At 34.8% G+C, this 22,824-nt stretch overlaps 2 protein-coding genes across 2 annotated transcripts; one reads left to right on the top strand and one right to left on the bottom strand.

Annotated features, from left to right (window-relative positions):
• Positions 1-511: 511 nt before the first annotated feature.
• Positions 512-4,125, top strand: LOC107458866 (protein SOSEKI 1). The gene is made up of 7 exons (XM_016077075.3): positions 512-524; positions 1,002-1,186; positions 1,277-1,346; positions 1,653-1,765; positions 1,932-2,613; positions 3,399-3,497; positions 3,750-4,125. The coding sequence occupies exons 2-7, from the start codon at positions 1,060-1,062 to the stop codon at positions 3,913-3,915; spliced, it is 1,257 nt and encodes a 418-aa protein (XP_015932561.1). The 5' UTR covers positions 512-524; positions 1,002-1,059; the 3' UTR covers positions 3,916-4,125.
• Positions 4,126-13,591: 9,466 nt separating this feature from the next.
• Positions 13,592-17,007, bottom strand: LOC107458868 (uncharacterized). Its single transcript, XM_016077078.3, has 4 exons — positions 16,183-17,007; positions 15,319-15,591; positions 15,132-15,223; positions 13,592-14,569 (listed from the first exon to the last, which is right to left on the bottom strand). The coding sequence occupies exons 1-4, from the start codon at positions 16,846-16,848 to the stop codon at positions 13,816-13,818; spliced, it is 1,785 nt and encodes a 594-aa protein (XP_015932564.1). The 5' UTR covers positions 16,849-17,007; the 3' UTR covers positions 13,592-13,815.
• Positions 17,008-22,824: the final 5,817 nt, after the last annotated feature.

Genomic DNA, 22,824 nt, shown 5'->3' with positions numbered 1-22,824 from the left:
TGTATTTTATATTTTAATATTTTATATAAATAATTAATTTGATAGTTATTTTTTTTTCAGATTATAGGTCTTTTGACCGCATAAATGCGTCTTTAATTTATTCTTAATTGGATTTGATACCTTATTAGGTAGTTATTGACTAATTATATTTCTTTTTTGACTATTGAGTAATTATATTATTATTATTATTATTACGAGGGAGAATTATTATAGAGTGAAATAAAAAATAATATTGTTTTAGAAAACTTGACATAATTAAATAAAGGTAAACAAGAAGAAACAGAAATGAACTTTTTGGGGAATAATGATGGGGAGTCAAAAAACTAGCTACTACACATTTTATTATTATTTTATTATTAAATCCATTAAAATCCGAGAAATCTGATGATCCCTGAATCTATTTTCATTTTCCACTCAAAATATTAGTACTAGCTACCACATACCATATATAGCTTGCAATAACCATAACCTGGTCAATTCTCTCTCACTCACTGCATTCTCTGCTAAAAAGAAGGGAAAAAAGCGTAACTGCATTCTCTTCTCTCAATGCTTCTCAATTCTCATTATTTTTTTTAATTCATTTGTTTATGTTTTGCGAGAAAGTTATTTAATTTAATTTATTTGTTCTCTAATTAAATTAATAAAATATATTAGACAAGTAGCACTCTTTGTATGGCCATGTAGCTAGCAGGCCTGCATGATTTCATTTTTCACATAGACCTTATATTATATGATAACTATTATAATATATCTTTTTCTTTCTCTTTTCATATTATCTCATATGAAAGAACAAACATGTTATGGTGATATATGTTTCTTTTGTAGCAGGCCGGCATAGAGTGAGAGAGACAAAGATATCTTGTTTTTGTGTTATCCGATGTCACATATATATTTATATTTTGGGGCAGACACATTAGATTAGATAGGTTGATTAAACAAAAGGTGTTTGTGTTTGTGCCTCAAAAGAAAGAATAATTTGGTGGTGGTGGTGTTTATTGCAGCAAAGGGAACAAGAACAAGAACAAGAGCAACAAAGCAAGAAAGAAAGGCATAACAATAATGGAAGCAAAAGGTGAAGTGAGAAGGCTTCACATAATTTACTTTCTTAGTAACATAGGTGGTCGTCCAGATCATCCTCATCTCATTCGTGTTCTTCATCTTGCTCGTAATGGTGTTTATCTCAGAGGTACCTTCCTTTAGTTTTATTTATTGTTGAATGATTTCTTCTTTTATTATTTGATTCTAATTAATTCCAAATCTGTATTTGTTGAAAAAGACGTTAAGATGTGGCTTGGGGAATTGAGAGGAAAAGACTTGCCAGAAGCATTTTCTTGGTCCTACAAGAGGTTGGTGCTTATCACACATACCCTTCAGTTCTTCCTTTTTTGTTCACCACAAAGGAAAATTACATTACACTAATGTCATCATTAATTTAATAGAATTCATCACAACCCCTCTCTATTTGTTTAGGTCCTTTATGTTTCTTCACTTATTCTCTTTTATGATTGTAATTTTAAAATGGATACATTCATAATGTATCTATCTAAATATAATTTATAAGTAACTATATTGAACAAAAAATGTACCAAGAGACTTGAATAATGTGTGTTTATGAAATGAATTTGTAACTAACAATAATAATTGAATGGCAGGAGGTACAAAAGCGGGTATGTGTGGCAGGACTTGTTGGATGACGACCTCATAACTCCCATTTCTGACAATGAATACGTCCTCAAAGGATCACAAATCCATCCAACCCCATTTGGTATGTACTTCAACATAATCAACTTTTCCCACATTTATTTATATTATTCATCTTAACATTTGGATGAAGGAGAACGAACTTGTTCGAGTATGGCCACCCATAATTTCTAAGCATGGAACATGTGCAGATCATATAGCCCTTTTCTAACTTTTCCCCAATTTTGCAGAAAATTTTTCCCCTGATGGAAAGACAAAATCTCCGCAAGTACATGTTACAGAGGGAAAACAGCAGCCATCTCTAATAGAAGAAGAATCTAGAATTATTGGACGAGACAGGGAGTCCAAAATGGATACTCCTACGAAAGTATCATCGGAGATCAGCCAGGACTCCTTGGTGTTTAGCTCCGAGAGGTCGTCCGTGACGACGGACGGATACGAATCTTGCAAGGCAGAAGAAGAGAAGGAAAAGCCTTCGGTGAGAAGCAACAAAGAATGCAGCATTGAAAAAGAACACGAGAAACCGGAGAATTGTGCATTGCCTTCTTTGTACCACAAACTTCTGAGTAAGAGTATTGGTAACAAAGAAGAACAGAACAAAACTGATACACCTGATTCTTCTTTTTCTACCTCCTCCTCTTCGTCGTCACAATCCTCCTTTAGCAAGCTTAGGAACAGTTCGAACCGAGTTTCGATGGCATTCCGGAACTGGATTTCTTGTGGGACAGTGGATACAAATGATGCAGCTCTAATAAGGATGGGAGATGCTAAGAAAATTGATTCAAATGAGTCTATGACTAACTTACCAGAAAATAAAGCACAGATTTGTAAAGGAGACAAATTCGGAGGATCAGCCAGGTGTTTTAGAATTTCTTGGAATAATGATCAACAAGAAAACCAACATGGGGCCAGGTGAGTTATTTAATCAGCAAGATGAATATTTTAATTTCTAAATTATGAATTTAATTTTCATGTACTGTTATTATCGTAAAAAATAAAAAATTAACTTCACAAAAATCAAACCAATGCATGCTTACAATTGAATGATAATGTAAAATCATTTTATACTGTTACTGACCATGCATAACAACTAAACTAAAAAATTTAGAGAAAGTAGGAGGAGTCGATGGAATATTTGTACAATGTGTACAATGGAGGTTTATGGAATATTAGAGATATAATCATTAGTGTTACCTTTTCTTATTAACTGAAACTTTTAGGATAAGTAGTATCATGACATAGTATTAGAGCGCTAGATCCAAAAGGTCAAGAGTACTCGGATGTTTATTATCTCTAGTACTCGGATAGTTATTCTAGTACTCGGATGGTTATTCTAGATAGTATAGGGGATGTTCATTTTGTAACTCAATAGCCTATTGTATACATTATACAAATAGTCCATTGTCTCCCTAACAGAATCCAAAAATTTATTCGTCATCTTTTATTATCACATTAACAAAATTATTGATTTAACAATTTACTATCTCAAAAGTTATATCAATATATACTTAAAATTGAATGATAACGTAAAACTATTTTACACTAAGGCGTATAATAAACCTTAAACCATAATTAATCTGCTAAAGTATTATCGTCACAAATAAGATTGATATTTGGTTTATGGTGTTGGGTGTTAATAAGTCCCAAATCTTTGATCATTGCAAAAGAAATAATTGATTTTTCCACCTTTGCTACAGAAAAAGTTTTGATGGGGAGGAAACAAACAGAAGCAGGAGAAAGCTGGGTGACTTCTTAAATCAAACTCATCACAAACCACTTGGTGAACCAATTTGCTCGTAAGTGACTATTGGCAAACAAAAATACTTCATACATGAGTTATTTAAATTATTTTCAATATATATTTTCTATTTTGACATGTATTATATACGGTGCCTAATTTGGTTGCTGATTTTTTGTGCACACTTAGCATGATTGAATTACAAAATGCGCCAAAATGAGTAATTTAGAATAGAATGAGCAGTTGAAGTTATTGTATTTTAAATTCTATAGTGAAATGCTGAGACCATAAATAGAAGTTGATGATGCAGGCTATGTGGGAAGCCGTTCAAACCAGAGAAAATGTACAAACACATGAAGTCTTGTAAAGGAATCAAAGCATTGGGAACATCCACTGCAACAGCAGCACTTGCTGACAAGACACAGCTTCATAGATCATCAACTTCCAATCATACAAATTACCTTTTGACTAATTAGAAAGATGAAAATCCCTTTCACCCTCTAGAACCAACTTAGCATTTGGCTTTTATGTTTAGATGTAGCTCATCCTATTAGATATTCTTGTCTTTCTCTGCTAGTTCAAGTCAACGCCTGCTTCGAATGTGAGGCCTACTTGGGTCTATACCATCTTTATATAGCAAAGAGGTATATAATATAACGACTCCGTATATAAGACAAAATTATATTAATTTTTCATCCATAACTATTAAGCCATGAACATTAAGAGTTACGTTTGAAAAACATTCTGCTTGGCAGAAGATGTTGCTAAAATGCTAAGCATCACCTGTTCTTTCAAATGAATGACCAGCAAAGCCAGAATCTAACAAACAAAAATGGCGGATTCAAAGAATGTCGAGAAAGACAAAATTTTGTAGAATTCCCACAAAATTGTGTCTGACCAGCGTAATTTTTGACACAACTTAATCAATAGCATACTTTTCTTATAATTTTATTTTTGAAAATGAGACTATTAAGTATTTAAAGTTGCGTTTGGAATGGAGATTCAGAGCGCGAGACAAAGATTAAGGGCTCATTTGAAAAATTTTAAAAGTAACTTTTTTGAGCTTTTGACTTATAAAAAATAGTAGTATTAATGTTTGGTGCAATTTTTAAAACTAAATTGCGGTTTTCTAAGAAGTTATTTAGGAGCTTATAGAGAAGTTAAAAAAATGACTTCTCTCATAATACTATTATTTTTTATCACATTTCTATAAAATAAATACTTTTAGAACTAAAAATCTAAACACAAAATAACTTATTTATAAGCTACTTTTAATATAATCATTTATTGTTTAAGCTATTTTTTCAAAAGGAGTTTAATTAAACTATTTACCCAAATTAAACCTAAATTAAGTCTCATATTGTGTTTGAAGTAAAAAGTATTGGATTGAATTATGTTTCAGTATCATATTTGATTCAAGATAAATATGGATACTGAATGATAGATTTAAAATTTGAAAAGTTAAATGATAGAATTTTTGAAAAGAAATATTAAAATTTTAGTTTCTATCTTTAGAAATTCTAGTCTCATATGTTTCATTTTTTGCAAGTACTGAACTTGCGTTTGGTTGGTGGGCGTGTCTATCCAAGACACAGACACGGTGGTACACGTCTACTGTTTGGTTAGAGAGACACAAATTTTGAAAGACATAGGAAGACACAAAAGCACATAATGACACAAAATTTGTGTATGACACTAAGGGGTGGAACACAAATGTTGAGACATAAACATAATATTTTTGATATTTATTTTCCAAATATACTCTCATCTATCTTCTCCTTCCTCCCTCTCCTTTTCACCCTTCCACTCTCAAAACACAAACACCTCTCATCTTTTCTTCTTGCCACAAAGGCCACCGCACTCTCCTCCTCCTTTCCTTCCATCTAAATCGCTGTCGCATCTCCTTCCTTTCTTCCATTCAAATCACCGCTACCACTTTCCACCCTTCCTTCCTCCCTTTTGTCGACGTGTTTCTAGATCTGTGCACCGTTCTTCCTTTCTATCTCTCAATTTGCCTTCGTCTACTCTTCTATTTGTAGATTCGTATTTTTCTGCCTCTCTTTTCTGTCACGATCTTCCTTCTCTTCTGCTTTTTTTTGTATAATTTAATTTTTTTATTTGTTTGTATTTTAGTTAAATTTTGTTAAAATAATTTTGTATTGATTTTGTTGGATTGAATTTTTTTAATGATATTTGTTAGATTAAATTTGTTATTTAGTTTTAGATTGTTAATAGTGATTATTTGGTTGAGATGGTGGCTGATTGTTAATAGTGGTAGTTTGGTTGAGATGGTGGCTGTGTAGTGGTGGCATTGGTAATAGTTTGTAATAAGGGTAATATTAAAATTTTAACAAGACTGAGATTTGTGTATTCTATCTTGTACTAGATATCAAATAAGTTAAAAAAATTGTGTTTTATTGTGTTTATGTCTTTATGTCTATGTTTTAAAGTATACACAAAACAAACATTGCCTAAAGGGACTGGAATTCTATGTCTTGAGATTGAAATTTTAGTTCTAATCTTCGATTACCAAACACAATATTCAATCGCAATCTTGTTAATAGTATTGAGATGCCACATGACATGACACGTGCAGCATATTAGAATTTGTAAGAGTAATCAATTAGAAGAAAACTGAGTTAGTTACATCTAATTAGAAGTAGTTAGAGCTCACTCACTATAAGTACCAATACACTATAACAAACTAGTTAGTTCAACGAATACAACTCATATTCCAGAAATCTCTCTCCTCTCTCTCTCTCTCTCTCTCTCTCTCTCTCTCTCTCTCTTCATTCTTATTCTTCATCTTCAAGAGTCTGATACCTTCACATGGTATCAGAGCTCAACGATCCATTGAGAACACTGCGGCAACACTAAAAGCTCCAACGAGCTTCCTCAATTAGAATACGTTCGCTATGTTTTCAGTCATTAAACTCAACAAGAACAACTACAAAACATGGAAGAAGCAAGCACTAGTGTGTATAAAGGTGCACAAGCTTCGAAGTCATATTGATCCAAGAAAAGTACCTGTTAACTTTAGCTCAGAATTAGATAGACATAAAGAAATCAAAGCTACAAAGATTGGAAAGTATAAGATCAGTGCCTTGTGGCTTAGTTAACAACGACAATGGAGTCTAATTCAACTGTGTAATTGAGTACATTACGCATATCAGATCTGGAATGTGTTGAGTGAATACTTTAAATCTAGAGTCAAATTGAGGATTAAGCAGTTCAAAACCCAGTTAAAGATACTCAAGAAGCATGGTTCTATAATAACTGATTACATGGCGAAGATCAATCAAGTTGTTGACGCACTTAGTGCACTTGGAGCTCCACTGACCAAAGACGAGTATATTGAAGTTGCACTAAAAGGACTTAGCGAAGAATACAATGTTTTCATCACCATTGGAAAAGCAAGGATTGAAGAGACGTTAGAAAGTGAGTTTGAATCTTAATTGCTTGCTCAAAAAGAATTAGTTGACAGATTTAAAAGGATGGAGCTAGGACCAGTGCCGGCAAACATTGCTCAAAGTGAAGATACTCCAAAAAGGTTTCAAGGAAGAGGGTTCAATAACTATAGAGGAGATTTTTGAGGCTCAAGAGGCAAAGGCTATTTCAGAGGCACAGCAAGGTCATCATGGTGGCAGGACAGTAGGCCACAATGCCAACTATGTGAAAAACTTGGCCATACAATAGTGTAGTGTTTTCACAGGTTTAACCAAGACTTCACGAATCCACAAATGCAACCCCTCAATGCAACACAACCACCCTCAGCAGGATTCCACAATAGTACAAGCTCTCAAAACTTTCAACAAAGATTCCAAGAAGTGAAGACTCGGACTCCCGCACCACCCAATCCTCAAGCATTCCTTACACTACCCTCAACTCTCCCAAACATAGCTTGGTACCCTGATTTGGGTGCATCTCATCACATCATATTTGACAAAAGAAACCTCATCATATGATCTGATTATGATGGCACTAAATAAGTGTTTGGAGGTAATGGCCAAGTATGAATATTGAACACAATGGAAGTTCATTCATGCATGCATTTTTATTTAATAGACCTTTCAAATTACAAAACCTATTACATGTACCCAATATATCCAAAAATTTAGTGATTGTAGCCAAATTTGTTTTAGACAACTGTGTATATTTTGAGTTCTGGTCTTACCTGTGTAATATCAAATGTCAGATCTCCAAAAAGATCTTCCTTCAAGGATTGCTTAAAGAAAGACTTTAAAAGTTTGAAGGGATCGAAATTAGCCCAAGAACAAAGTTTGTACCTGTTAATCCTACTTGTTTCAATGCAAACATTGTTGAAAACTCCAAAAATAAGCAATGTTCAAGCCACTGCCAATGTGAGTTCAGTATTGAATAATAAAGAGAGAGCTGCTGCTCCCTCTCACCTATCCAAATTGAATTTTAATTCAACAATAAATAAAGTTTTCATAAGTCCAATTTTCATTTGTAATTCTACATCTCAAGTGTCTGTAAATACCTTAGTGAGTCCTGTTTCAAATGCAGAAGCCTATATCACTTGTAAAAGGGTCAATGATTGACAAACCCCATTTGTAGGGTTTATCTTGTATTGATTTTAGGGGATTTTATCACCTTTCACCCACATTTATTCAATGAAATAGCATGGTTTTGTATATTCTCCTTTAATTGTGCTTAAGAGTGAAAACATATTTTTTTAGGTCTTAAAATAGCCAAATGTAATTTACCTTGATTCCATTAGATGCCTTGATATGTTTGTTAAGTGATTTCAGATTTAGGAGGCAAAGATTGGATCAAGGGAATGAAGAAAGAAGCATGGAAAGTTGGAGAACTCATGAAGAAATGAAAGAACCGGAAAGCTGTCAAGCCGACCTCTTTGCACTTAAACGACCATAACTTGAGCTACAGAGGTCCAAATGATGCGGTTCCAGTTGGGTTGGAAAGCTAACATCCGGGGCTTCGCAACGATATAAGATTTGCCATAGTTGCTACATGTATGGTGGCGCGCACGCGCAAAGTACGCGCACGCGCCGTTGCTGCCATATGGTCCACTTAAAGTAAAAGGTGGCCAACGATTTTAGAAGCCTTGTGGGCCCAATCCAACTCATTTCTGATGCTATTTAAGTCAAGGATTGAAGAGGGATGAGGCATCTAGTTACCATTAGTTTAGTTTAGTAGTTTTAGAACTAGTTTCTAGAGAGAGAAGCTCTCACTTCTCTCTAGAATTAGGATTAGGATTGGGATTAGTTCTTAGATCTAGGTTTTAATCTTTGCTTTCTTCTACTTCCACCTTTCAATTCTTTGTTGCTACATTCATCTTCTTCTATTCTTTTGTTGTAATTTCCTTTATGTTAAGTCTTTCCTTTAGGAGTTGATTAGGACTTGAGGAATCAAATTGATTCATCCACTTGACTTTCCTCCATGGTTAGAGGTTAACTAAGTGGGAGCAATGGACAATTTGTCATCACAATTGAGGAGGATAACTAGGATAGGACTTCTAGTTCTCATATCTTGCCAAGAGCTTTGTTAGTTGTTAGTTTATTTTCTTTGCCATTTATACTTCTTGTCCAAAAGCCTAAAAACCCCAAATATAATTCACAACCAATAACAAGACACTTCATTACAATTCCTAGGGAGAACGACCCGAGGTTTGAATACTTCGGTTTATAAATTTAGGGGTTTGTACTTGTGACAAACAAATTTTTGTATGATTGGATTATTGCTTGGTTTAGAAACTATACTTGCAACGAGAATTCATTTGTGAAATTCTAAACCGTCAAAAATCCAATCGTCAATGGTACAAGCCAATTATGGCATAGAAAATTAAGACATCCATATGATAAGATGGTAACTCTAGTGATGAACTAATGTAATGCTTCAAGTTCTGATAATTCAATGAATAAAATTAGCTATGATTCCTCATTATACAAAGCTTTCTGTATTAGTAAAATTCACCAACTACCTCATCTTGAGTCTTATTCTAACTATGTACGTTTAGACCTTATATTTTCTGACATTTGGGGGTCAGCATTCTTATATCACAGATCAGGTTGCAAGTACTATATCTGCTTTATTGATGCAAGCACAAGGTATACCTACACATACCTACTCAGGACCAAAAGCCAAACATTTGAAGCATTTCAGCAATACAAGTCAGCAATTGAACTCAAGACTAGGCTAAAAATCAAAAGTTTACACACAGATAAGGTGGAGAATATTTGTCCACAACATTCAAGCAGTTTTTGGTAACAAATGGCATTCTATATAGACTTACATGTCCCTATGCCCATAAGCAAAATGGCTTAGTGGAAAGAAAACATAGGCATATCACAGAAACCTCACTCACATTGCTAGCCCAAACTAACCTTTCTTTAAACTTTTGGCATGAATCAACCCTCACTGCCACCTCATTAATAGACTATCCACCCAAACTCTTAACAACAAAACATCTCTTGAAGCCCTCACCAACACAAAACCAGACTACACTATCCTACAACCCTTTGGATGCACATGTTACCTGCTTCTCAAACCTTACAATGCACATAAGTTTGATCATAAATCCCAAAAATTTATTTTCATAGACTATACCCCCAACCACAGAGGTTACAAATGCCTCCTCCAAGTGAAAAAGAAATCATTTCAAGAAATGTCCTCTTTAATGAGTATGAATTTTCTTATAACCAACTCTTTATGAATCAATCAAGCCAGCCCTCCTTCACACCTCACCTTCCACCTTTACACCTCCCTTACCAAATCTTCTACCTCAAACCAACCTCAATTCCACACCTGAATCCAACATTATCCAACCTCCAACCACCATCTTGCCCAACCAGCCCACCCCATCTTCCTTATCAAGGTCATTAGCAAGTTTTCCAACATAACCTCTCACCTCAGCAGCAAGCACTTCTAGTCATTATAATGTCTCAGCCATCCAATCAATACTAGATTCTTCAATTCGAAGCAACATCTCCACTCCTAATGCAATAGCACCCCAAGTGACACCAACCCCTTACCCTATATCTTCTTCCCAACCACACCATCATGCATTGAATACATTGAATGACACTTCTAATGCACTCAATTATATATTTGAACCGTTATCTACTTCATCTTTTTCTTTGTCTATTAATCATGATTCTGATGCCATTGCTACTGATTCTTCTTCCCTTGAAACTCCTTTAGCTACAGATGTACCTGAGCAAGCCCCAACTGAGATAGTTCTCCTTGCACTATCAGCAGCTATCACAAATCACCATCCCATGCAAACAAGAAGCAAGTCAGGCATCTTCAAGCCGAAAACTTATGCAACAGTACTCAAAGGGGCTAATATTGATCTCTCCCAATGCGTCCCTCAAACAGTTGAACAAGCACTGACCAGGGAGCATTGGAAGCAGGCAATGGGAAAAGAATATGAGACTCTCATAAGGAATCACACGTGGACACTAGTGCCAAACCCACCCCCAAGCACAGCCCCTAAAATTGGCAACAAGTGGGTCTTTCGAATCAAGAAGCATCCAAATAGTATAATTCAAAAATACAAAGCACGGCTTGTGAAGGAATTTCATCAAAATGAGGCATCAACTATGATCAGGTGTTCATCTCGATGGTCAGACGTCCCACTGTTATAGTCATGCTGAGTTTGGCACTAGCAAAGTGATGGAAAATTTGACAGTTTGACTTTAGCAACGCCTTCTTAAATGGCGACCTCGAAGAAACTGTCTTCATGACTCAACCAGAAGGCTTCATCTCCACCCACACTCCACACCATGTTTGCAAGCTCCAAAGATCATTATATGGGTAGAGCCTGGTTCACCAAGCTGAAACTCACTCTCAACAAGTTTGGCTTCGACAACACCAGATCAGACACGTCATTCTTCACCAATTCACACCTGCATCAGCAACTTATGTTCTCGTATACGTATATGACATTCTAGTCACGGAAAACTCTCAAGAAGAAATCACAGCCTTAGTCAACTAGTTACATGCAATATTTTCATTAAAAGACTTGGGGAAAATGAACTTCTTTTGGGGGATTAAGGCAGTAAGGAACACAACCAAGTAATGATCCTATGCCAAACAAAATATATAAAAAAAACTCTTAGTTAAAGCAGGGATGCAAGAAGCTAAAGAAAAACTCTCAGCACAAAAAGGAGAATTGTTTCAAAATCCAGCACAATATAGATCAGTTGTTGGAGGACTCCAGTATGCAACAATCACAAGGCCAAAGATCTCTTATGCAGTAAACAAAGTATTGAAATTCATGCACCAAGACAGGCACTAGAAAGCGGCAAAGTGAATCCTCAGGTACTTAGCAGGGACACTTCAGCATAGATTAAAGTTCCAAAAGTCTGATGAAAGTAGAATCTATGCATTTACTGACTCAGATTGGGGAAGTGATATAGATGATAGAAAGTCAACAAGTAAATTTTGTGTCTTTTATGAACGAAATATTGTCTCTTGGTCCAGTCGAAAGCAACATGTAGTATCAAGAAGCTCCACCAAAGCTGAATATAGAGGGATAGCTGCTGGACTTGATGAAGTCATTTGGCTGCAGAATTTGTTAAGTGAAATGAGGATACCTTGCACCAACAAACCAAACCTATACTGTGACAGTCAGAGTGTTGTACTACTTTCAGCCAATCCAATCCTACACAACAAGAGCAAGTACTTCAAATTCAACCTCCACTTTGTCAGAGACTATGTGACCAAGAAGAGATTACATGTGATCCATATTCCAGGTGAAGAGCAGATAACAAGTTGCCTAACAAAATCTCTATCAATCCTTACCTTTCAAAAGTTCAAATTGAGATTGAGAATTGCTAACAGAAAATGTAATGGCAGCAGGACAATTGGAAGCCCAAACAACAGAGTTGATGTTAAGAGTTCAGAGAGCACAATAGACAAGAAGGAGCACAGATCTCAGAAACTCAAGTAACAGGGTTGATGTTAAGAGTATTGAGATGCTATATGACATGACACGTGCAACATATTAGAATTTGTTAGAGTAATCAGTTAGAAGAAAATTGAGTTAGTTACATCTAATTAGAAGTAGTTAGAGCTCACTCACTATAAGTACCAATATGCTGTAACAAACTAGTTAGTTCAGCGAATATAACTCATTTTTCAAATAGTTAGTTCTCTCTATCTCTTCATCTTCAAATGCAACCTAAGAAAATCGGAGAACCATGCCTTTAAATATAACATCAAACATCTCATACTTCGTGATGTGAGACTTTGGACATCACATAATATCCAAGTTCCTATTTGAAAACAAGACAAGACAAAACATGAGAACATGACATAATAGACATAGACATAAAAATTAATGTTTTTGTATTTTGTTTGGTAGTAAACTGAATATAAGATAGAATAAATAATAAAAAGTCAAATTTACCTTCATTTCTTTTCACATAAAATTTAAAATAAAAAATAAAATGACAAAACATATAATTATGAAAATTTGATAGTGATAATAAAAGAAAAAGTGAAAAAATAAGCTGTGTCTCCATTCAGTATTTCTGTGTCCTTCCTGTCAGAAAAAATACAAAATACACTAGTTCAGTGTCTCAGGACATAATATTTCTGTCAATATCTCATTTACTAAATACAATTTTGTGTCTTTGTGTCCATATCCTAGTGTTCTAATCTCAAAACCAAATGCAGCCTAAGAGACACCCCCTTCCTATATCCTTTCCATACAGCCATTGAGATATGAGTAGGCCAGCCCCATGACCGTACGGCATAGCCATCAAGCCACAGAAACTGAAGAATCACTTTTTTGTTTCTAATAAGAATCACCTTGAATCCATTCATCAAGGTTTTCGTCCCAAAACTCCTAAATCATCCTCCCTAATGGACCTAGAGCATTTGCTATCCTATTACAATGTCTAGGGATACAGGAACAAGTACAGCACCTGAGATATCTGCCCCTAGTTCACCTTTATATGGGTGTATTGGCCTTTCGTTTTTGCCCTTGCCAGTTTGGGGTTAGCATACTTTTGTATACAACATTACAACTGTACAAAATGATTGAGAAAAAAGATATCCAAGGTAAACAAGACATTGATAGAGAAAGAAGCAAGTGTACTAAATGTCAATAAATTTGAAGTTCAACATGAATTCATTCTAGCAATAACCTAATAATGACAGAGTACAGCTCAAAATTGTATAAACTTAGTGGTAAGATTCATTCAATGATTAAGTTAGAATAAAGTATACTACAACATTTAGGATCCTTAAATGGTCATAGCAATATCTAAGTAAGGTGTTGTTAAACTATTGACTCTGTTAGTGAAGTCATCTGTTCAAAGCAGTGAGTCAGCTGAGCAAAGTGTACTCTGTTTCTGTTAGTTCTGTCAGTTCTTGTAGTGCTCTATTTACTGACTTGATGCAACTGCCGAATCAACTTGTTCAAGTAGAAACCGGTACAAACTTTTCCTTAAGTTCTCTACCCGATGATCAACCTTATCTCCGCCAACCAAATTATCTAACCAGTGATTCACATTTTTCAGCTGTCCAAGAAGACATGCAATTTCAGTGCTCCCTTCTTCACTTTTCAAACCGAATCTATCATCAAGTGATTCCTCCAAGTACTTCAAGAACCATTCTCGAGAAGCCTCAAGCAATTTTTCTGCCAAAGTTGCTGCCTCCTGTATCTCGCTTTCTTTACTTTGATACTGCTTATTATCAGTGTACTTGTTCTTTGTCACCAACAGGTTCCGCTTTGAAGGAAGTCTTTTAGCAGTTGAATTTGGCAAGAGAGTTGTTTGAGTTACACGATTTTGCTTATTCTGAACAGCGAGATTCACAGTATGCATTTCCTCACAAGAATTCTCAATGACAACATAGTGACATTTTTCACCATTCAAAGTCTCACCTTTTCCTTGTGCTCTGAAAAGATTGAATTTGGAAAGATTGGTTACAATGGCAGCTTGTACCCAAGATGTAGCATTTTTGTGAAAAGGAACCTCTAGGATAGAGTGGCTGCTTTGCTTTGTCTCAGGAGATGGGGTGAGCAAAGAATCCAACACCATTGTCGCTCTCTGCAAACTCTGGTGAAGCTCTAGAAACTGCTTCACAAGTAATCCAGCAGAGAGAATCTGGGTAGACTCACAAAGTTCCGCAAACAAGCTGAAACACAATAGTCAATTACATTTGCCAAATGTCAATGCAATTACAAATACATCCAATTACATAATGTCATGTTAGAAAAAAGAACTACTTTTTATATTAACCGCGTCAATAGTTGTCCAAAAAAACGGATGCGATTGAACGACTGTGTAAAACATTTTACATAAGATATTACATAAAACAACCCACAAAAGGCACAATAGGAATAGAAAGTATAAATAATGCCAAATGCATTCCACCTTCCATTTCAAACTAGGGGGGAATATGTTACCAAACAAAAAGTTATGCATATAAAACCAATAGCTGCAAGTTGCAACTTCATATGTTATTCTAATGCACTAACAAAATACTCATATAGAAAAATATGTTCAATCAGCTACAGAGAACACGTTATTTCTAAGAATCCATAAAGCTAATTTGGACAGGAAATTGCAGAAGCCAAGCGAACTGTATTTCCACATACTGAAATCATTGACTCATATCTAAGGATACTATAATATATAATGATCAAAGTTATTAAATACTTGGAAATATAAACCAACGTCACAAAAGAGAATAATACCACATGCATTGGATTACAGTATCTGCAGCAGATGCCTCATGAAGAGCCCTCACAGCAGCATCAAAAGCAAGATTTCTATGAGTTACAACTTTCTGGAAAAGAAACAGAAAAAATTTCAAACTTTATGTGAGATGATGGCATGTAAATTTGAATCTAAGCCATAGATATTAATCTAGATCATTATTACCTTCCCAAGATTACACATGGGAGATGGAAGATCTTCCCATGATACAGACACATCACTCCAATTCTTGACATTGATGGGCACCTTAACAAGTTGGCTATTAACGGTGCCAGCACTTGGTGACTTAGAACTCTTACTGGGCGGTGTACTTTTACTCGAAGGATTGCTTGTCGGCTTCGGACACAAGTTCTCATTTTTATTCTTCAGTGGTAAGACACTCGAAGTTGGGGATTTTAATGGAGACTCAAATTTAAGAGAGAGATTCTTGTGAACCACCTACAGCGAGCAAATACCAACTCATAAGATAAAAAGAACAATATGAAAGAAAAACCTAAAAATCAACCATTATTTTTTGTCTTAACACTAAAATCACTTTTACTCTATCCATACACATTGCAGAAGATGCAGAATCTTCCAGAGTAAAGGGCCTACAAGAATGCATTGCAGAGAGACACAGTCATCATACATTCATGGAACTCGTTTTAAACACTATTTTACAAACTAGATTTCTGACTCAAATGAACATTCCAAAGGTTAGCGTAATAGAAAAACAACAAAATAGCCTGATTGCTGGGTCCAACAGCCACCAAAAAGCATTTCAAAATCACAAAAAAGAACAAAGTGAGGGCCCTCATTCAACATTATAGAAAACACCCAAAACGGTGAATTATTCAACTACAAGTGAAAACAGGGGGGAAAAATAAATAAAATAAAACACTCAACCCATTAATAAAACCCTACCTAAAACACAGGAACATAAAAAAGAGAAACGCCATAAATCCATAATGCAGTGTGAGAAAAACAGAAAAGGCGAAAGGGTATCAAAAGGTTAAAAGCTTTTTCAGTTTTCAACATCACATCACTTACATTAGGTGAAGACGAAGCAGATTTCAGCATGAATCTCGAACTAGGAGTCCCAGAACCATTCTTAGAAACAGGGCTTTGATCCCAAGCCCTTCTAGAAGAATCCAAACTCAACCTCCTCATCTCCACCACTACCTTCTCACAGTTACCATTATTATTCCTCAAACCCAAACCCTTCAACTTCCCCTTTGAACTCTCTTCACCCTTCTTCAAACCCTTGTTCTTGTTGACATTACTACCCTTCTTGCTTCTTCTAAAATCAACATTCACATTGGCTCCAACGTGTAACAACTCGCTTGAAACCAAGTCAATGGGGTTCCCAACGCAGGGCCTTCGTTTCGGAAGGGGATTCAAGCCATGAACAACGGGAATAGAGGAAGAGGGTTTTGCTGAGTCAAGGCGAGTCACGTAAACGAACTGACCGAGTTGGACCTTGTCGCTGCAGATCAATTCGGCGTCGTTTTCAGGTACTGAGACATAAGCAGAATGCAAGGAATCAGAGACTTTGAGGAAGTAGCCCTTGCTCTGCCACGTGTCCTCGTGGGAAAAACGAGGGACGATCTCGATCACTTGGAGGAGCGCGTGGCGGTGCTCCCCGGTCACCCTAGCCTCCTTGTTCCCCGAAGATTCTAGAAGCTTCGAGAGCACGCCAGGTGTTAGTGACGCCATTGCAATGTAGAAGAAGAAATTGGTGGTGGTGGTGGTAGTAGTGCTGTGTTTCTGAAATTGCTGTGTTTCTTCTAACAATGGTTTTGTTGGTCATGGAGAAATGGCTACAATGGAAAGACAGTAAAAATTCAAAAAATATGTGAAAAACGCAAATTTAATTTAATTTTTAAATTTTTAGTTTTATTGAATATAAGTAAGTAAAGTAACTAATAGCAATTTAATTTATCTAAACTATGCGAATGCGAATAACAATGCGAACAGCATTGGTGTGTGGCGAATCTCAAAATGACATGGGGGAAGGTGTAAAGTGTGGCATTGAGGAAATCAGGAAACAAATCTAAAGTTAATTACAAGGTAATATTTAATTTGATCCCAAAATTTGATATAAAATTTAAATTGATTCTTAAAATTAGGGGCGTGCTACGCATACAAGTAAAAAGACCTTACAAGTGTTACAAGCTCCTAGCACACAAACATTCCACACGCGCACTGAATTATATTGAATGGAGCGTAACATTCACGCGCTCCACTCAAACGGTTACGATTCACGTAAACCGCCCCTTAATGGCAGATTCTTCCACTTCTTCCACTTCTCAAAGCCATTCAGAGAAAAAGCAAACGTTCCATTTTCGAGCATCATTCGATACTGAAAATATACAACTCGTCGCTAAGATTCGAAAATTCCATCAACACAACATAGAACTCTCGATTAAGAATCTCCAGAGAAAACAAAGCTATAATACTCAAGGTACGTTACATTAACATTCCTGTATATTTTCCACATTTCGAAATTGAAGAACTAGGTTTTACTGTTCTTCTACGTTGTTTTACGTTTTACTGTTCTTCTTGCTCTACGTCTCATTTTACAGTTTATGATGTTCAACTTGTTCTAGATTTTACTGTTATTCTTTGTTCTATGTTACACTGTTCTTCTTAGTTCTTCTAGGTGTTATTGTTCTTGTTGTTCTACTTCTTCTGGTAACTAATTTTTGGGGGTATATTCCGTAGTTTGGTGGGTGTATATTAGGTAATTTGTTGGGTGTATATGGCATAAGTTGTTGGGTGTATATTTCTGAACTGATATACTGTAATAGTCAGCAGTTGCTTATATTTGCTTGTCCATGGGTGTATATTGCTTGACCTTGTAATGTTGCTTGACATTGTATATTGATGCATGTTTGAGTGATATCTGACTGATATATATGGGTGTATCTGAATCATATCTATGGGTGTATCTTACTGATATCTATGTGTGTATCTGACCCATATATATGGGTGTATCTTACTGATATCTTTGGGTGTATTTTTCATTTCAGAAAAAATGGCAGCGAGAAACCAACCTGGAAGAAATGTAAGAACAAATATAGTAGGAGGAGGCGGACCACTATAGAGTAGAATATGCCTCGCGGATACTATTCAGTGAATTGAATAAAGAGAGAGATAAAGCAATTAGAGCGAGTAATGCAATAAGACTGTCGAAGCCATCGTCAGTGTTATTGAGTCCATTTTGTCAGATAAATTCTACTGATATAGAAACTGAGTAATCCAACTGCTAGCTAGTTTGTAAATTAAACAAATGCTGTAAAAATTTGCCATTTATAAACAACTTCTATTAAATGAAATTTTTTCCATAGTTAAACTGTCTGTGCTGTATTCAAAAACTCTGTATTACAGGTGGTAAAATATGAAGGAAAACATCAAGGCAGATCTAAACACAAATTATAAACTTTTACACCTAACGGAAGTTTAATATACACCCAAGATTGCTTAAATATACACCCAAACTGTCTGTGCTGTTAAACTGTCTGTGCTGTATTCAAAATGTATGAATTCCAGGTATTATAATATGAAGAAAAACATCAAATCAAATATACACCCATAACCTATGATTTTTTACACCCAAATAAAGTTGAATATACACCCTGAAATCTATCCCCCCTGATGCTTTGAGCCTAAAACCCTGAACCCTAAACACTTAAAACCTAAACCCTTACCCCTAACCTGTAAACCCTAAAACCCTAAACCCTAATATTATATATATGTATCTATATGTAAAATGTGAATCAAAAGAAAATTCACAGAAATACACCCAAAAGAACAGTGCTTTTACACCCATATTCTGTAACTATACACCCAAAGAGTTATCCCCTGCTGCTGGTACCCTGAACTGATAATTCATAACATGTCCTTGATATTGGCTGGAATTTGAATGCATCACTGATGCAGCATCAAACAAGTTTATCTGAATATAAGAAACTCACATATTAGCTAAACTATTAACGAGAAAAATAAACTCAATCACCACAAATTTAAAGAACATTACTTTTACCTCGCTTAAAACTTTTGTTTTCTTCTTCTTTGTGGCATTTTCAGGGGTGTGAATGATCCAGCACAACCTTTGAAATGATCCAAGCACCGACATCCTTCAATGTGTGTATATAAATTCTTGCAGGACAGTTTAAACCGGCTGTCGGATTGGCCTTCTCGGTCGGAGATATTTTAGATTTCCATTTTCCCTCTTTGCTACATGTAATCAATTGATTCTTAATCTCGTTTCCCTTCCTATTTGTACTCCGAACTCTTGTAGAGAAACTTGCAGCTTTGGCATAGTTCCTATAAAATTTTCCAGCATCTTCAAGGGTGGTAAAGGTCATTCCAACCTTCGAAACAAACTGGTCATCAACAACAGAGAGAGGCTGCAAAATACACCATGTAAAAAACTATAAATACACCCAATCATTGCTAATATAATACACTCGAACGGTAACAACTCAACTAAAATGACAATAAAAGCCATAAACTGTAAATACACAGGCTGCAGAATACACCATGACAAAAACTAAAAACACACCCAATCATATCTGATATAATACACCCGAACGACAACAACTCAGCTAAAATAACAGAAAAAGTAGTATACTGTAAATACACCCACACTTCCCGCAAAAATACACCCAAAAAAGTTCTGATCTACACCCGAGCGTCTGTTATAAATTCCATATAATTAATCAAAACTAACACAGATTCATGTTAACGTGTTATTTTCACAGTCCAATGTTCACGAATTATTCAGCTACACAATGCTATTCAAATGACTGCAACAAAATTCAGAGTAATCATATGTAAAATCAAACCTCAGGAACTTCGTTAGATTCAAATTCATAATCCACTTCACCCTGATTCAACTGACAATCTGATGTTAAATCATCTATAATCTTCAAAAACGAATTCAAACTTTGATTTCAGAAATCGAATAGAAAACGAAGCTGGAGTTGCAGAGAGAGGAACTAACGTAAATGACAAAGAATATACCAGTGAGAAAGGAGGGGAAAAGAACAATCGAGAAGAAGGAGGGAAGACGCGCGAGAAGAAGAACGAGCAAATCTGAAAATAAGGAGAAGGAAGAAGGAAACAAATCTTTTAAATTTGGTAGTTATATATACGCGAGATCTTTATATAGTGCGTGTATTGGACGTATGTGTAGCAGCGCGTTTTTTGGGTTTATTGCTTAATGAACTTGTAAAGCATACAAGCCCTAATGACTTGTATGCAAAGCTTTTCTCTTAAAATTATGATGAATTCAATTCAGTTCTTAAAATTTATAATCCTAACTTATATTCATTTTTTAAGTAGATTTTGGTAAATAATGTGTTAATTTGCAACTTATTTTATTAAAATTTAGACTTTTTATTTAGATTTTTTGTTACTAAGATCTATTAAGAATTTGTATAAAAATGATTTTATAAATTTGATTTGATGAAAAGTAAATTTATGTTGTTATAGTAAAATAAATGTTATTTGAATTATACTACTCAAAATCACTTTTAAATGAAAAATTATTAAAAGAGACCTCAATTTAAATAATTTTTTATATTATCCGATCATTTTAATTTAGATATTTAAATAAATCTTATTAATTTATTTTATAATAAAATTAATATTTACTTACTAAATTAAAGTAACATACAAAAATGATAAAATATATTTTAATATATAAAAACACTAAAGGGAGTACTATACATTTTATAATGTCAAACAAAAAATGTTCTATATTATTTTAATACTGTTACTATTCTTTAATTTAGTATCATTTTAGATTATAAAATTTTATAATTAGTATATAATAAAAACGAAAATAAAGTACAATAAGAAGTACAATAAAAACAAAAAAAATAAAAAAATCCGTAGAAATATAAAATATAATAATTATAACTAACAACATATATTATGTGAACAAAAAAATTACAATTAGAAGTAAATAAAATTCATATGAATAAAACTAAATAAAAAATAAAAAATTTTATATGCAACATAAATATAGTACAATAAAAGACAGAAAAAAAGAATTTATATAAATAAAAAATAATAAAAATATCATAAAAATTAATAAAAATAAAGAGAGTACTAAAAGTAATTAAAAAAATTAAAATATTTATCTTGGAAGTGATGGTAATAAATCTGAAAGATTTTAATGAAAAAAAACTTGGAAACATACACAAAGAACTATTGTGAAAATTAGATGGTTACTTCCATCATTTTGACAGAAGAGGAATCATTTTCTTACTTAATTTCTCAATTGTAATTAGCCTTCCCTAACGTGAACGCAGAAGCTAAAATTTTTAGCTTCCTGTAATCGTACGTTTAGAGGCAAAATCATTTTTGGGTTTAGAGTTTCAAAGAGTTGCCAAACATAAAGATGGAACGTTCAAAGCACTCACGGGCTTCTCTCTTCTTCAACGTGAACTCCAAACACACCTTAAACCTCCTAGAAGTTTGATTGGCTCCACAACATCTTCTTGAAGATGATAATAACTTGTAACTTTGGAAGCAACAATTAAGATTTTGGAACTCTAATAAATTTTAATCACATGAAACCTTAGCGAAAAATCCAAATCACAACAAGTTAATGTACCAAATCAATACATCGTTAATGGAAATTAGCTTAAGGATTAATGTGAATTACGATTATAAATTTTGGAGATCAATTTGAGTCCATTAAAATTTTAAAGGTTGAATTGAATCCAACTTCAAATTTTAGAGGTCAAATTGAGTTAAGCCTTAGAGTAATTACCAAAGTTATATTGGAGTCCCAAAGTAGTCTCTGAAATTAATAATTATCTAAATTTATCCTCAAAGTTACACTTCAAAACTTATAGTAATTCATAAGACATTTTTGGTCCATCGAAAGCTTGAGTTAGAGTGATTCTTGCCATACTAACATTGTAATAGCTGATGTGGTGAAATTTTTTTTTTCGTAATTTGGTCATTTCTCTCTTCTAAAACCTTAATCCTATTACACCAATTATCTCCCTCTCAATACTATCCAAACCTAATCCTAGTGAAGATGGTCTCCAACACTAAACGAAAGATGCTCATCCACCAGAGGACTTGAACGCTATTGCCATGGAATCGGTTGATAGAGGAGTCTATGGTTGAAGTGGAACCGTGGAAGGTAATTGGTGATGGACGAAACAACCGTATCTGCAAAGACCGGCCGAACTTTCAAGTAACGGCAGTCTCAGACTATCCCCTGATGATGGTGACGGCAAAAGAAGAGGACGCAGAGATGGTGAGGGTTTCTCCTCTGCAATCCTTCCTCCTGTATTACACGCACTACAAAACAAGTGGGGGGACGATGCGCAGCTGCCAGGTTTACTGTTGCTACTCCAGCAACACTTCCGCAGTCGGCTATTGCCACTGGAGACTGGACGTGGCTGCGGGGGCGATGGATCTCACACTGAATTGTCTAGCTTCTTCTGCAACTTGGCTGGGTTGTGCAGGATTGAAGAAGAGCTTAAAGTGAAAATAAAAGGCTTAAAGACATCAAGGAGACTCCCCTTCTGATTTTGCTTCTATGAAAGTCATATTTTCTTGATTTGTCTTATATTCTCTCTTGTTTGTATCCCATTCTATTGATTTGTACTAGTGGGACAAATTGTTTTAATGAAACCTTGTCAAGTTTAGGTCAAGCGTAGA

The sequence above is a fragment of the Arachis duranensis genome, chromosome 7, assembly GCF_000817695.3.
Source record: "Arachis duranensis cultivar V14167 chromosome 7, aradu.V14167.gnm2.J7QH, whole genome shotgun sequence".
Taxonomy (NCBI): Eukaryota; Viridiplantae; Streptophyta; class Magnoliopsida; order Fabales; family Fabaceae; genus Arachis; species Arachis duranensis.
This window is presented reverse-complemented; position numbering and strand designations above follow the sequence as displayed.